Raw genomic sequence first — 12,989 nt, forward strand, 5'->3', positions numbered from 1 at the left:
ACCACTGAGTGCCAGCAAGTTGTTAGAAAGTGACTGAATTATTCACAAAGTAGTTCAAGCCTCGGTGAGTGAATCTTTATCAATACAAACAGCATAGCAGTGTTAGAGTCTAGATTATTATTGGTGTTTGTGGTCCACTTTCGGTGTCAAGTTCTCTATTAATGATGCTATGATTACAAAAATTATTAATATGGATGTGGCTCCTTTTAATATGAGGGTTTTTATGAAGATATTGTAAAAATAAGACATCAGATAAAGCGGGAAGCTTTTTATACAAAGTTTAAGCAAAGTATGATGAAATCCATATAATGCTTGTCACCTAATCTGTTGAAGAAGACAACTGACCATCAATTTAAACACCCTTTTATTCTCAGAGGAAGACTGTTCTTTCCTCGTTTATCCTTTCATTTCTAATCTGCAAATATATATTAGTTTGAATAACAGAATTAAACTTTGACTCTATTAGTAGTTATTGGAAAATTTCACAAAAGTTTATATGCCACTTTCTAATATGTTATGGAAAATAAACCATCACACTAGGAAATAATTGAACTTTAATTCTCCCCATGAAAGGTGAAATTAGTCGTGTCAGACTGATAGAGATTGATAAATATATAAGACTAAATAATCATGATGTTATATCATTTAAAAAAATGCAACTGTGAAACAAAGTATACTAAAATAGATTAAGTTTATTTCAGTATAGCGTAATTAGCTCAAGCTAGTGTGGAAGTGACAGCAATGCAACGGCCATTAACATAAAATGTTTGGATGTAGCTTGGGTTTTGAATTTGTGCATATTCAAATTATACATTACATCTTTACGCACTCCTAGATATGTTATATCAAGTTATTTCACTAGCAGTTTCTAGAGTATTAAACAGTAAAATATAGACTTTTTCATGCTTTTACTTTTAGTCAACAGCACAAGACTCAGAATCAGAGCAACAACAGATCAAGCTTAAGAACAATTGGGCAGTGACAGCTAGCCAGCTCCTATTGAACATCATCAGGCTCCCTAACAAAGCTTTTACATCACATCTTGTTTATCCCTTTCAAAAGAGATCACTTATTTCGGTCTTAGATTTTTTTAATTATAGTTCAACTCCCAGAATGAAATCCCCATCAGTGTGTTTAAAAAGAGGCTGATCAGCAGAAGGCAACGTGAAGGTTTACCCAGGTGGCTCAATGACAGAAGATAGACATCTTTGAGTCAGCAGCTAAATTTATGAGCTGGTACTGCAAAGGGAGGTTGTTGCAGAGGACTGACAGATGAGAAACCTCAGCAGGATTGTTTTATTTGGTTATTTTATGTGCTTTATAATGGCCATGGAAAATAGGTCGCCTATGTTATTGTTCAAACAAAAAGCTGCTGTACGTCCCTCGTGCCTTGTGGGAGGCAGGCGAGACATTGTAGCGAAATAAATTAAATGTAATTTATGCTATTACTCATTCAATAGTTTCTTTATTGGACAATGGTTTAGCTAACCCACATGTCCAGTTGTGTTAACCACAGTTCATAATCACATTTAATCCCAGGCAACGCCTCGTAGCAGGACGTTCTTTAAACCGTTTCCCTCACTCTGACATCAACAGGCGGCAAATGGCGCTCTCTCCCACACAGCAGCCCCACTGTGTCTAAAACTGTTAAATTATAATGTTCAGGGGTTGTCAACAAGCATGCTGGAGAGTTATTTACAGCCAGAAAGAGGGCATTTACTGAAAGGGGTTTGAAGTTTCAATCCACTAGAATTTATATACAAACAGATTTTATTTTAAAGTCTATTGCTTTATGTAAGAAACGGAAATTATTTAGGGGATCTTGGGTGATCCACAGCTGTTATGTCATTTATTGTTGGGAACAGGTAAACAAAGTAATTACTTTGGTGCAGGACTTACAGAGTTCACCTGTATATAAAGGCAACCCAGCAAAAATGTAATAGGATGAGCAAGTATGTCAATACAAAATTTGAAGAACTATCTACCTTGGTTTAATGTGAAGGCTGAACTGTTAAGATATTCTGTAATAGAAATGTAATGGTAGTAGTAATAAAAAAAATTTAATTTAAAAAAAACTGTCACCTCTACAGTTTCATATTTTACGATCTAATTTAAATAACGGCTTAAGAAATTCTAAAATAATTTTCACCTTTCCTAAAATTTTCTTTAGAGGCTAAAATGGAAAAGTCGTGTGAAAAACTAAATCCTCTCTTGCTGTTTCCATGATTTAGAGGGGAAATCACAGCAAGTTGCTGCTAATCAAACGGAGTAGATTACCTGATCAGTGTGATCAACTCTATAAATGTTGAGTGCTAAGGCAGGACGACATTTATGACAACAGCTGATCTTAAAGAAGCAGCTGTTGATGCCCATTAATCTTTGCAGGGTTGTGTCATTTTAAAACTATTTGGACCCCATTCTAGAGAAACGTCCCAGTAAATTCAAACCAGGGTCTGATGGTGAAAAGCTCAGAGAAACAAAACGGACATATACAATTCTGATCAGGGGATACTCCACTAGTTTAAACATTTTAAACTAGGAAAAGAAGATGAAATAAAGGAATTAAGTGATTTCTCACAAGAAAATGAACAAGGGTGGGGGGTGAATTGTTCACTATGCGAAGTGAGAAGATCCCTCCTCCCTGTATGTTAAACAACATCTGAATGGGAGTATTATTGTCCATGTTGGCAGCTTCAGTCAAAGCAGTGACTGCACAGAGAAATGTCAGTATTTGTCTTTGTGAAATCCCCAACAATCTATTCCACCCCCAAAAACTCCAAGGTAAAAAAAATATGATGGTAGACTTTTAGCTGCATATTGCCCATCCCTATGAACAACTATGACCGTTTTGGGAGGATTGAAGACTAAAGCCTCTTTTTGCCATAAAGCAATTTAAGTCTAAATTTGGCAGCTGTCTTCAACTTTCATCCCACTTGAATAATTTTCTTCTCTGTACAATGATGGATCTTTTTCTAAAAATTTGGAACTGGCTTTGGTGATGGGTACCTGATATGTGTCCTGATATGTAAAAAAAAGTTTGATCCTCCTCATGATTGTAATAGTGATATTTGTAATAATACCAAAACTGCACTCAACATGCCGTACTATCACAATTTCCTCAAACAGTCTGTGGTAAGACGGTAAGGTAATTGATATTTCAATAATATTAATAGTAAAAATAATTATTCAAACCTCCAAATTTGCATAAAAATTGATATGGGCAGGGAGGAGCAGCCCTGGGTGGCAGCTGTTCATATGTACGTACATGCACACGCTGACGGACAGCTATGTAATCAAGAGACGGAAAACACAGAGATGTGTGATATATTCCATCTAAAAAGATACCTTTAGTTCTTCACATCACGGTTTTTTAGTTCCATCTAAAATAATGACAGTTCGCTTATTACTCTTTGAAATATCACCGTGTGAATACAATATAAGTTTTACCTTTTGAACTGAATTACTAAAGTAGACCAACTTAAATGGCACTAATTCACTGAGATGAGCACTTAGAAGTGATTTTATCTCATCAATTTTCATACAGAACATCTAAGATATACCAGTGAGCAGACAAAAGATAAATATGGGTTTTCCATTCAGAAAAACGATCAAAAGCAACAATAAAAAAAATATTTTAATCAAAACCTTTTCTCTGCTGTAATTCAATGTCTGCTCTGAAGAATCTCTGCAGGGCCAGACAAGAGACCTTCTTGGATAACCCTTAAAAAAAAAATTTTTAAATATTCTAAGCTTAGGTTAGAGACTGTAATATGAATAAATGAACATGCTCAAACAGCTAAATACAAGTTCAGTCCTAATCCTCCTTAAAATGTGATAATATTGTGCACCATCAAACTCCCAAAAAGAGAAAAAAAAAAGACTTCCATGCTGTAGTCAAGATAAAATAAGTTGTGGTAAATTATTAAAAAAAAAATCTAAGCAGCAAAGTCAGGAGACGCTTGTATTTGTCATGAAAAATGATCTTACTGACAGTTAAAGTTTAATGTTTCAGGCAAGATGTAGAAGCAAACATTCATGATACCAGTTTTAAAAAATAAATTAAAATTCAGTCTGACCAGCACTGATCTAAATATCCAAATGTAAGCATGACCAAGCTTTGCATTCACAGGCCAGGATAAACTGGATAATAAACAGAGAGTACTTGTGGATTCACCTGAGCAAGCACATTATTGTATAAATGTGTACAGCCCTTTGGTGACCTCCAGTGGAAGCTAGTGCTAAAACCACATAAAAACCAAGTGGGTTTTTATTTTATTAAAAGGCACAACCAACATGTAAAGTTCTACTATGGAGAAAATACAAAATGTATCTAAAATCTATGATCCATTAAAGTCTACTGGAACATTTAAAGATGGTCCAATGACACTGAAGTGAGACAGGGTGTTTGAGCCGAGGTGGTAGATTTGTTTGTATTCCTAAATATAACATATTAATCTTTTTTTTATCAAGAAGGAGAGTTCATTAAGAGATATTTATTTTCAACACCCTGTTCAGTGTCTGTTTACTGCATGTTCAGCGTGCAGCTCAGCCTTTTTGATGAAAGTTAAATGAGGCCACACCAGTATAGCGGACCAATTCTGCCATAATTAAAAAGTAAATAGCTTGATAAATAAAAGTACTGGCCTAATAAAATTTTAACAATGTAAGGGGCCATTACAAACAACAAAATAAAGAGAAAACACATTCAACAACTAATGAATTAATCAAACTTAAATAGATATTTGTATTTAAAACTTTAGCTGTTGGAGTTTATCTCTGTGCGTTTATTCTCATTTTGTATTTTAATGTCGGTATTTTTTGTATTCTTTTTTGACAGATGGGAAATTGATATCTAATTTTTCTCTGCCTTTTTCATTCGTTCATGCTCATTACCTCACAACTCCATTTCCAGCAATGCCCTTAAGTCTAATTTTTTTTGTCCAACTCTTAAACATGATGACCCTGAGCCCATTTATTTCCATCTTCTTTTCTTTTTTGCACTCCTCGGTCACTGTATTGTTTCCTTCAGAACATGAACCTGGGAATGCATCAGGGTGGCAGAGAATGAAGAGGCAGTCTTTTAAAAACAGCATTACACCTTCAGCTTCTCACCTGTTGGCCAAAGTTAAGGCTGTAGGAAGTAGCTGTGGAGCTCATTTATGGATGCCTGGTTTTTGAAAAGGAGCTAGCAGTTGTAGTGCCGACCTGAAGGTATAGGTTTGTGTCCAGGATGTGTGGGGTCTGCGAAGATGTTAGTTGGCCTTTTTTTTATGCTAGACCTGTACAATTCTGGGGTAGTTGGATAGTCGGCTCTCCAATGATCCTCTCTGCAGACCCAAATGTGGGTTACAGTCTAAACCTGTCCCAAACCAAACATTAATGGATGAACACGTGACGGACTGAATAATGGCTGAGTAGAACATGACATTTTTGAGTTGCCACAGGAAGTACAGTTTCTGCTGGGCCTTCTTCGAACAGAGTCTGTGTGAGAGGACCATCTTGGGTCCAGGAAAAGAATGGTTCCTTGGAACCGGAAGCGATTCACAGCAGACAGCGTTGTTAAGGGTTATGAGAGGAGGCGGTGAGAGTGTTTTCTGGAAGTCCACAGTCATCTTCACGGTCCTCAGCAGGTTAGCCTTCAAGGGGATCCGACCTTATCTGTGGTCCAGCCAATCCACTTCCAGTCTCTATGAGGACTCACTGGACTCCTGGATCAGATCAACGGCAGTGCCAGCATCTGCAAACTTCAGGAGTTTCACATACGGTTCAGTTGAGGTGTCATTGGTGTATAACGAGAAAAAAAGTGGGGAGAGAACAAACCCTTGAGGAGCACCAGTGCTGATTGTTCCAGTGTGGGAGAAAATGCTCCCTAGGCCTGGTTAAGCTTCTGATGGAGGATGCCTGGGTTGACTGGGATGTCTGGTTTGTAGTCAATTAGTCCTGTGGTGGTGCATTTCTTGGGGAGCAGGGTGATGATAGAGTGTTTAATGCAGAAGGGGGGGTGGAAGTAGCTCCCAATGCCACTCAGGCTCCTCCAAACTGATGCTGGGTTGTTAGACTAGCAACTGATGGTTAACTTATCTCTTATCTTCTGTCATCACAAAATCTGAAGCGGTCAGTTTTATCAAGCTCATTCAAGTTAGTTCAGCTTCAAAACTCCCATCTGAGTAGTCAATGCAAATGTGATAGCCCTATTTGGACTCATCAGTCCACTTTTTAACAGTCCTACCGTGATTTTCCAAGCTGTATGCAAACGAAATTTCGTTCTGTGCGCACTCTGTGCATACAGAATGACAAAGTTGTCTAAGTCTAAGTCTACATCTACAAGCTTAGGTGTTCAGTTTTTGCCCACAAGTTGGATTGACATAAAAAACACACGAGGGAGAGAAAGCATAGTACCAAGGGGTCCATCTGCTGCACCATCTTGAATGTAGCAATTGTTTCTGCAACAACGCAGCTTTTTCAACATAAAAGGTAACGTACTTCACTTACAGCGCTCACACATTAAGTACCCTATACACAAAACCTTTTCATTGTCTGTTCACGTACAAATTAGTAAAGCAGACATTTCAAAATCTGTTCAGATGTTCTTTTTCCTCAGTCTTTATTTTCAGTTGAATTGGAAAGAATCAATTCACTTTTTGAATTAAAAGAAAATCTGAATATCTTTCACTTAAATAAAAATAAGCAATTGCAACGGTGTGCTGAACTACCTCATGAACTTATAAGTCCAGTCTTGTGTGCTTATACAGAAATATAAAAACCTTACCCTGAAAGCTGGATTAGCTCCAAACTCCAGCAGACATCTGACAGCTGATGTGCACAAGTTGGAGGCAGCAATGTGAAGGGCTGTGCCAAAGTCAAAGTCACTGCATGTAGCGTCAACATCTGCAGAAAAAAGCAGAGTTTAATTTCAAGTATAGACTTCACAGAGGTGTGCTTACCTATTTTAGCTTCCCTTTATTGGCTTCCTGTTAAATCAAGAATAGATTTAACGTATAAAGCCGTTAATAATCAAGCTCCATCATGTATCAGAGCTCTGATTACCCCGTATGTTCCTAACAGAGCACTTCGCTCTCAGACTGCAGGTCTGCTGGTGGTTCCTAGAGTCTCTAAAAGTAGAATGGGAGGCAGATCCTTTAGCTATCAGGCTCCTCTCCTGTGGAACCAACTCCCAGTTTTGGTCCGTGAGGCAGACACCCTGTCTACTTTTAAGACTAGGCTTAAAACTTTCCTTTTTGACAAAGCTTATAGTTAGAGTGGTTTAGGTTACCCTGAGCTACCTCTATAGTTATGCTGCTACAGGCTTAGGCTACTGGAGGACATCAGGGTCTATTTCTCTCACTCTGCTGAGTTCTCCTACTGTTCTCCAATGTAGTCATTTCAAGTTTTTGTTCTCTGTCATTTGTCTCTTCATAGTAGGTACACCTGGTCAGGCGATCTATTAGCTGTGACATCATCCAGGGGAGACAGATCACCCGCTATTACCATATAACAGAGAGGATTCCTGGATCAGTGTGTGCTTCTGTTCTTTTTTGGATATCTGCTCTGTCTTTGTGGCAGATGACTGTTCACACTGAGCCTGGCTCTGCTGGAGGTTTTCCTCCCTGTTAAAGGGGAGTTTTCCTTTCCACTGTCGCTTCACGCATGCTCAGTATGAGGGATTGCTGCAAAGCCATCAAAAATGTAGACAACTGTCCTGTGGCGCTACGCTCTTTCATGAGGAGTTAATGCTGCTTGTCAAGAGTCGATGGTATCTGCTGGGTTTCCTTAGACAGCAAACCTTTTGACCAATCTAGATTATTTGATTGAATTTGACTTTGTAAAGTGCGTTGAGATGACATGTGTTGTGAATTGGCGCTATACAAATAAAAATGTAATCGCTTTCGCCATTACACTTCTTCATAGCCCTTTTTTTTTACTTTCTTGCATTACAATTACAAACGTCAACGTAGTTAAAGTTTTCTGTGACAAACCAACAGAAGATAGGGCACAATTGTTAAGTTAAAGGAAATGTATACATGTTTTTTTTGCAAAGGAAATGTGAAAAGTGTGGGCCATGTATGTATTGAGCACCCTAAATAAAATCAAGTGCAACCATTTTCCTTTTAAAGTCCCTCATTTATAAATCTGTTAATCGTGGCCTGCGTATTTGTTTGCACCTCACTCCCCGTCTTTTCATTGCCATTGCAACTGTATGTTTAAGTCAAGTATTTCAGAGTGAACAACAGGTTTTATTCCAGCTTTGCCCTGTTCAGGGTAGCTGGACAGGTCTCAGATTGGTATTTCCGCCGCTGGCCTTTGCACTTCGCCTCACAAATATTGCAGCGAGTGTAATCTGCATCGTATTTTGGAAAGTAGAGCCATACTTTCGAGTGCTTTCTATCAGCCATGCATGCTTTTTTGACTGGGCCAGTGGCTACTGACGTCATTAGACTTTTGTGCGTGCAATGCTGTGTTCATGTCCGGCATGGAAAGTCGCCCACTCTTCCACTCCCTCAGTGTCACAATGATGCATTTAGGTACCGAAACATGGCAACGTTTGATTTTACGTGAATAGTTACTCGGTTGTACTGATGGAATTTGGTTAGTACCTCTAGGAGTACCGAATTTGGTACTCAACCCTAAATGAAAACACTAATCACTTGGTAAAACATGAAGTTAGCAGCATGCTTTGGTGATGTTACTCTTTAAGAGGAATCACTGGGTCACTGCTGCCAATTTAGCCAATTTGTCGCTATATTGAGCAACTTTTCAGAACCAACCCGGCGCCCTTTTTTCAAAAAAGTGACTAGCAACAAATCTAGCAACTTTCTGCTGTGTTATTGGTGACTTCCCGTGAATGGAAGTCACCAAAATGGATTACAAAGTGGGATAAAATATGTTTTTAATGCAGTTTTTTTTTTCCTCTCTGAAACTGTTGCACTAAAGTAATTCCCTGAATTTGATTCACACACAGCTTCAGTCACTTATTCACTGCGTGTGCCTCTGGTAATTGTTGTTTCGGTAAAATAAATGTTTTATGTGCTGCGGATTCAAGAAATTTAATAAAATTCATAAATGATTTCATTAGGTTAATTTGTAGATACAAACAAGTTCATACATTGAGAAATGAATATGTTAAATTGAAAGATTTTATTTTTAAACTAATTTACATTTATTACCACATAAACACACTAAAGTAATGAAAATAGGTACCGTTGAGTACCGGTACCAATTCCCAGGTGTTGGGTATCGGTACCGTATCGGTTCAGATGTGAAAGGTATCCATCCCTTTTTTAATTTTCACTGGAATCTGGAAAGTTAGTTTTCCACCAAACATAAATAGCACTTCAATTATGGTCTCATCTGGCCAGAGAAACTTCTTCCATGTTTACTTTATCCCCTATATAGACTGTGACAAACGTCTGTTGATTAATTATTTAATCAAACTGCCAAATAAAACCCTCAATATACACAACAAACTTCAATATCTGCTGCCTCCATTTAACTGTGGATGCAACTAATAAAATTACAACCCAGAGTGTTTTACCACAACAACAAGATAAACTGCTAGGGTTTTAATCCCTGTGGCAGTTGGTGCTTAAAATAGAAAAGCCGGCCGTGCACCCTCCCCTCTTCTATGGCAGCAGTTCTCTGGCCTTACCTCCAGGCTGAGAGGCCTGTAGCACCACACCGATGAGCTGGGGCACGTCGAAGTAGGCGGCGTAATGCAGCGCCCTCATGTTAGTCCAGCGTGAGCGAAGGTTGGGGTCAGCACCCAAGGCCAGGAGCTGCCGGGCAAAGCCAGCTGCCGTTTCTGCATCTCCTGGGAAAAAGAACCAACACTAAATTTAATGGATTTTTCTTGTGAATAATTTGTTGATTAAAAAAAACAGAGCACTTCTTAAACTGGAGAGATTTCAACAAGCAGTGAGAGTAGTCAAATGGGAAAGTAAGTACTAACCAATTCCAGGGGCCCCGGCCTTACAACAGTAGTGCAGGAGGCTCATATCTGTCAAACCATCTCGATCGTTCACACCACAACCTCTCTTCAGGATCTGTGCAAAGAAAGGATGCGCAGCGAGCCGCAAAGAGGTTTGTGTCACGGCAGGAATGGCACTCGTTCTTATATTTAGACACCAACAGGGACATTAAAAGAGGAATTCATTTGTCAAGAGTAAAAAGAAGGTATTCAAGAAAAATAGCTTACTTACACCCTCAAGAGGAAAGTTTCTCCACAAAATGTACTGCAATGCAGGTATTTTCAGTAAGTTCTCATAGAAAAGGTATTACTACTATTGCTGATGAAGCACCACTCTGTTTATCAATGGGGTGTTTTCATCTCACCAGCTTTAGTGAAAACTGGTGCCATCTCAGCATCAACTTTTAGCTCACCCAGAGCAAAAAAAAAAAAAAAAAAGGTCTCATCTGAAGCTAAAGATTAATTTATGGAGACCAACAACTGATCAAAATGTCTGAAACATCATGTTTAAAACCCAACAACTAGTTTTCCTTTTAATCTTTCTCAAAAGAAAAATCCTCTGGCCTTTGATTTTCCAGGAAGGGTACTTAATTTTTGATTAGCCAATCAGAATTGTCAAAAGTTATAAGCGTGGCTTTTGTAATCTATGGATGCACGGGCCAGTATAAGATTGACAAGAAATGAAAAGCTTGAGTAGCCACCGTGGTTTCACAGCATTACGGCATCAATGCTAAAATTAAGTTAAAACAAAAAACAACTATTCTTACTGCTGATAAAATCTATTATTCATTATTACAATAACAATGTTTCCTTTGGCATTTATTATCTTGATTTTTAATAAGCTTTTGCAAAAAATATAGAAACATAGCTGCTAAATTTAGTGTTTAAGTGTTTAGGCAGTTCAAGTTTATCTATACATCACATCTAAAAACAATGGTAGAGTTGACCAAAGTGTTATACAAAGGTAAAAAAAAAACCACAACAAAGTACGTGCTTATGAAGTATTATCCCAATTAGACTAGTAGTAATTAGTATTATCCCATGTAGACCAACAAGAACAGCAAACCTATCTTAGCCACCAGCCTTTAAATGATCAGGCCATCTGCTCAGGTAACAGGCAGTTGGCTGCTTAATGGACAGATGTTAGTAGCTAGCAAACCGCAGTTTTAAAAACAGATATACCTGAAAAAAAAAAAAAACAAGGAGGAGGGGTTCTTTTAGTTTCTAACAATTAAAAGTGTGTTTTATGATCAAAAATATTTCTAAACATCCCAATTAGCAAGGGAAAAAGAGTAGTATCCTATCAGCCAGTTGACTGACAACATCCAGCTTTTTTTGTGCTGGCGATTAAAGTGATGATAAAAAGCATTTAAAATAAATCTAGTTATTAATCCATCAATGCATCAAAGCTTAAAATACTGGTCAAAAAATAAATACTTGATCCATTATCTAACAGGCTTCTTCCATACACCACTAACTTTAAGTTGAATAGTTATGCATGTAAAAATGACTAAACAATTGATTTCAACAATGTGTTAACAGTTTAAAATTAGAAAAACTTTGACAGTGAAAATACGTCTAGTTTATTGGTAACGCTGTATATCACCATTGTTATGAGAGTTAAATTATTTTTCTGATCAAGTAAAACATAATAGATGCCGATCTCTATGGCTCTATATTTTTAGCATTAAGCAGCCCCTAAGTTTGTGCGGTTAAATGATCTGGCTGAACTGTTTTCTCCAGAAATTCAGAATACAAAAGAAAGATGATTTAAGTGCTGCTATGGCATAACACTGAGCTGGCTTGTGGACAACCAAAACCAGTTTAGAGAACCGGTAAAGAACTAGCTCTGGCTGAACTAGCCTCTTCATGAGTTCTCATTTTGATGTTGGCTCTAGCAGCCACTGTGGTGTTAAAGCAGCAACTGAGAAATGTTGCATTAAAGAGCAACAGTCACCTCGAGGCCAATGACGTCGATGTTTTTCTGAACCTGGGGTACCCATTGCCTAAGGACAGCAAACAGCTCAGGTATGGTGGTGTTAGGATCCTGAAGAATTTCTCTGCACTGCGGCTCAGACGGGTCAAAGAAGGAAAACTCTGGGAGGGAGAGAGAGAGACAACAAAAATGACTCAACAGTAATCAGTGTTTCACAACGCCGCAGAGAGAGATGGAAAACACATTTGTTCCTAATGTACATTTTAACACATTTCTAGTGTTAATGCTCAGCGCTCCAATCAGTCACAAAAGCTGCCCGATACCAACAAGTATAAACATGTAGGTAGCAAGTAACACTTTACACGTTAGCTATAAATGTCCTTGAGGATTCCCTTTATTATCTACCAGAGGCATCATTATATAGCTAGATGAGTAATAACTGTATAAAGTCTGAAGTGTGTATTTTCAGGCAGAGTGTAGTTGCAGACATTATAAAATGTTTGCACATAGTCTTCCAAAAGTATTCATATCCTCACATATTTTCCATGTGCTCTCCAGGTGCAGCACAAGCTATTACTATTATTACTTTTACTTAGATTAAACTGGGGTTTTTGTCAAGGTACATGAAATCATGACACGATCCAAATACCAGCCAGTTTGATCCAAAACCTTCATGTGTTTACTTAAATTCAATTCAATTCAATTTTATTTATATAGCGCCAAATCATGAAACATGTCATCTCAAGGCACTTTACAAAGTCAAGTTCAAGTTAAAGACCCAGATGCCTTTTTTTACTGCATCACTGTAAGTGCAAGCATATACTGAAATCAACAGAAAATAGCTTTAGGAGGGCATACATGTATATTTTGAGTCCAAAAGTCCTAATAGACTCCGACCAAAAAAGTAAATAAATATAAAGTGCTGAAACTGAATCAAACAAATCTCAACAAAGTATTAGTTCAGAGACTTTCATATTTAATCAACCTGGAAAAATAACCTTTTTTTAGTTGAAATGTACCAGATAAATGTCACATTTTAACACTAAAGACCCACTGTAACAATAACCATGAATATTTTTAATAAGCTCC

At 37.8% G+C, this 12,989-nt stretch overlaps 1 protein-coding gene across 5 annotated transcripts in view; it reads right to left on the bottom strand.

Annotated features, from left to right (window-relative positions):
* The window catches only part of LOC105925585 (CAP-Gly domain-containing linker protein 4), a 45,315-nt gene that overhangs the window by 24,972 nt on the left and 7,354 nt on the right, over positions 1-12,989 (bottom strand). For all 5 annotated transcript variants that reach the window (XM_036132847.1, XM_036132846.1, XM_036132844.1 and 2 more), the window contains 4 exons: positions 11,922-12,061; positions 9,947-10,040; positions 9,647-9,808; positions 6,770-6,888 (listed from right to left, as the gene is read on the bottom strand). In XM_036132847.1, the coding sequence (XP_035988740.1) occupies positions 6,770-6,888; positions 9,647-9,808; positions 9,947-10,040; positions 11,922-12,061 (515 nt within the window). The remainder of the gene's footprint in view (positions 1-6,769; positions 6,889-9,646; positions 9,809-9,946; positions 10,041-11,921; positions 12,062-12,989) is intronic.

The sequence above is a fragment of the Fundulus heteroclitus genome, unplaced genomic scaffold, assembly GCF_011125445.2.
Source record: "Fundulus heteroclitus isolate FHET01 unplaced genomic scaffold, MU-UCD_Fhet_4.1 scaffold_55, whole genome shotgun sequence".
Lineage (NCBI taxonomy): Eukaryota > Metazoa > Chordata > Actinopteri > Cyprinodontiformes > Fundulidae > Fundulus > Fundulus heteroclitus.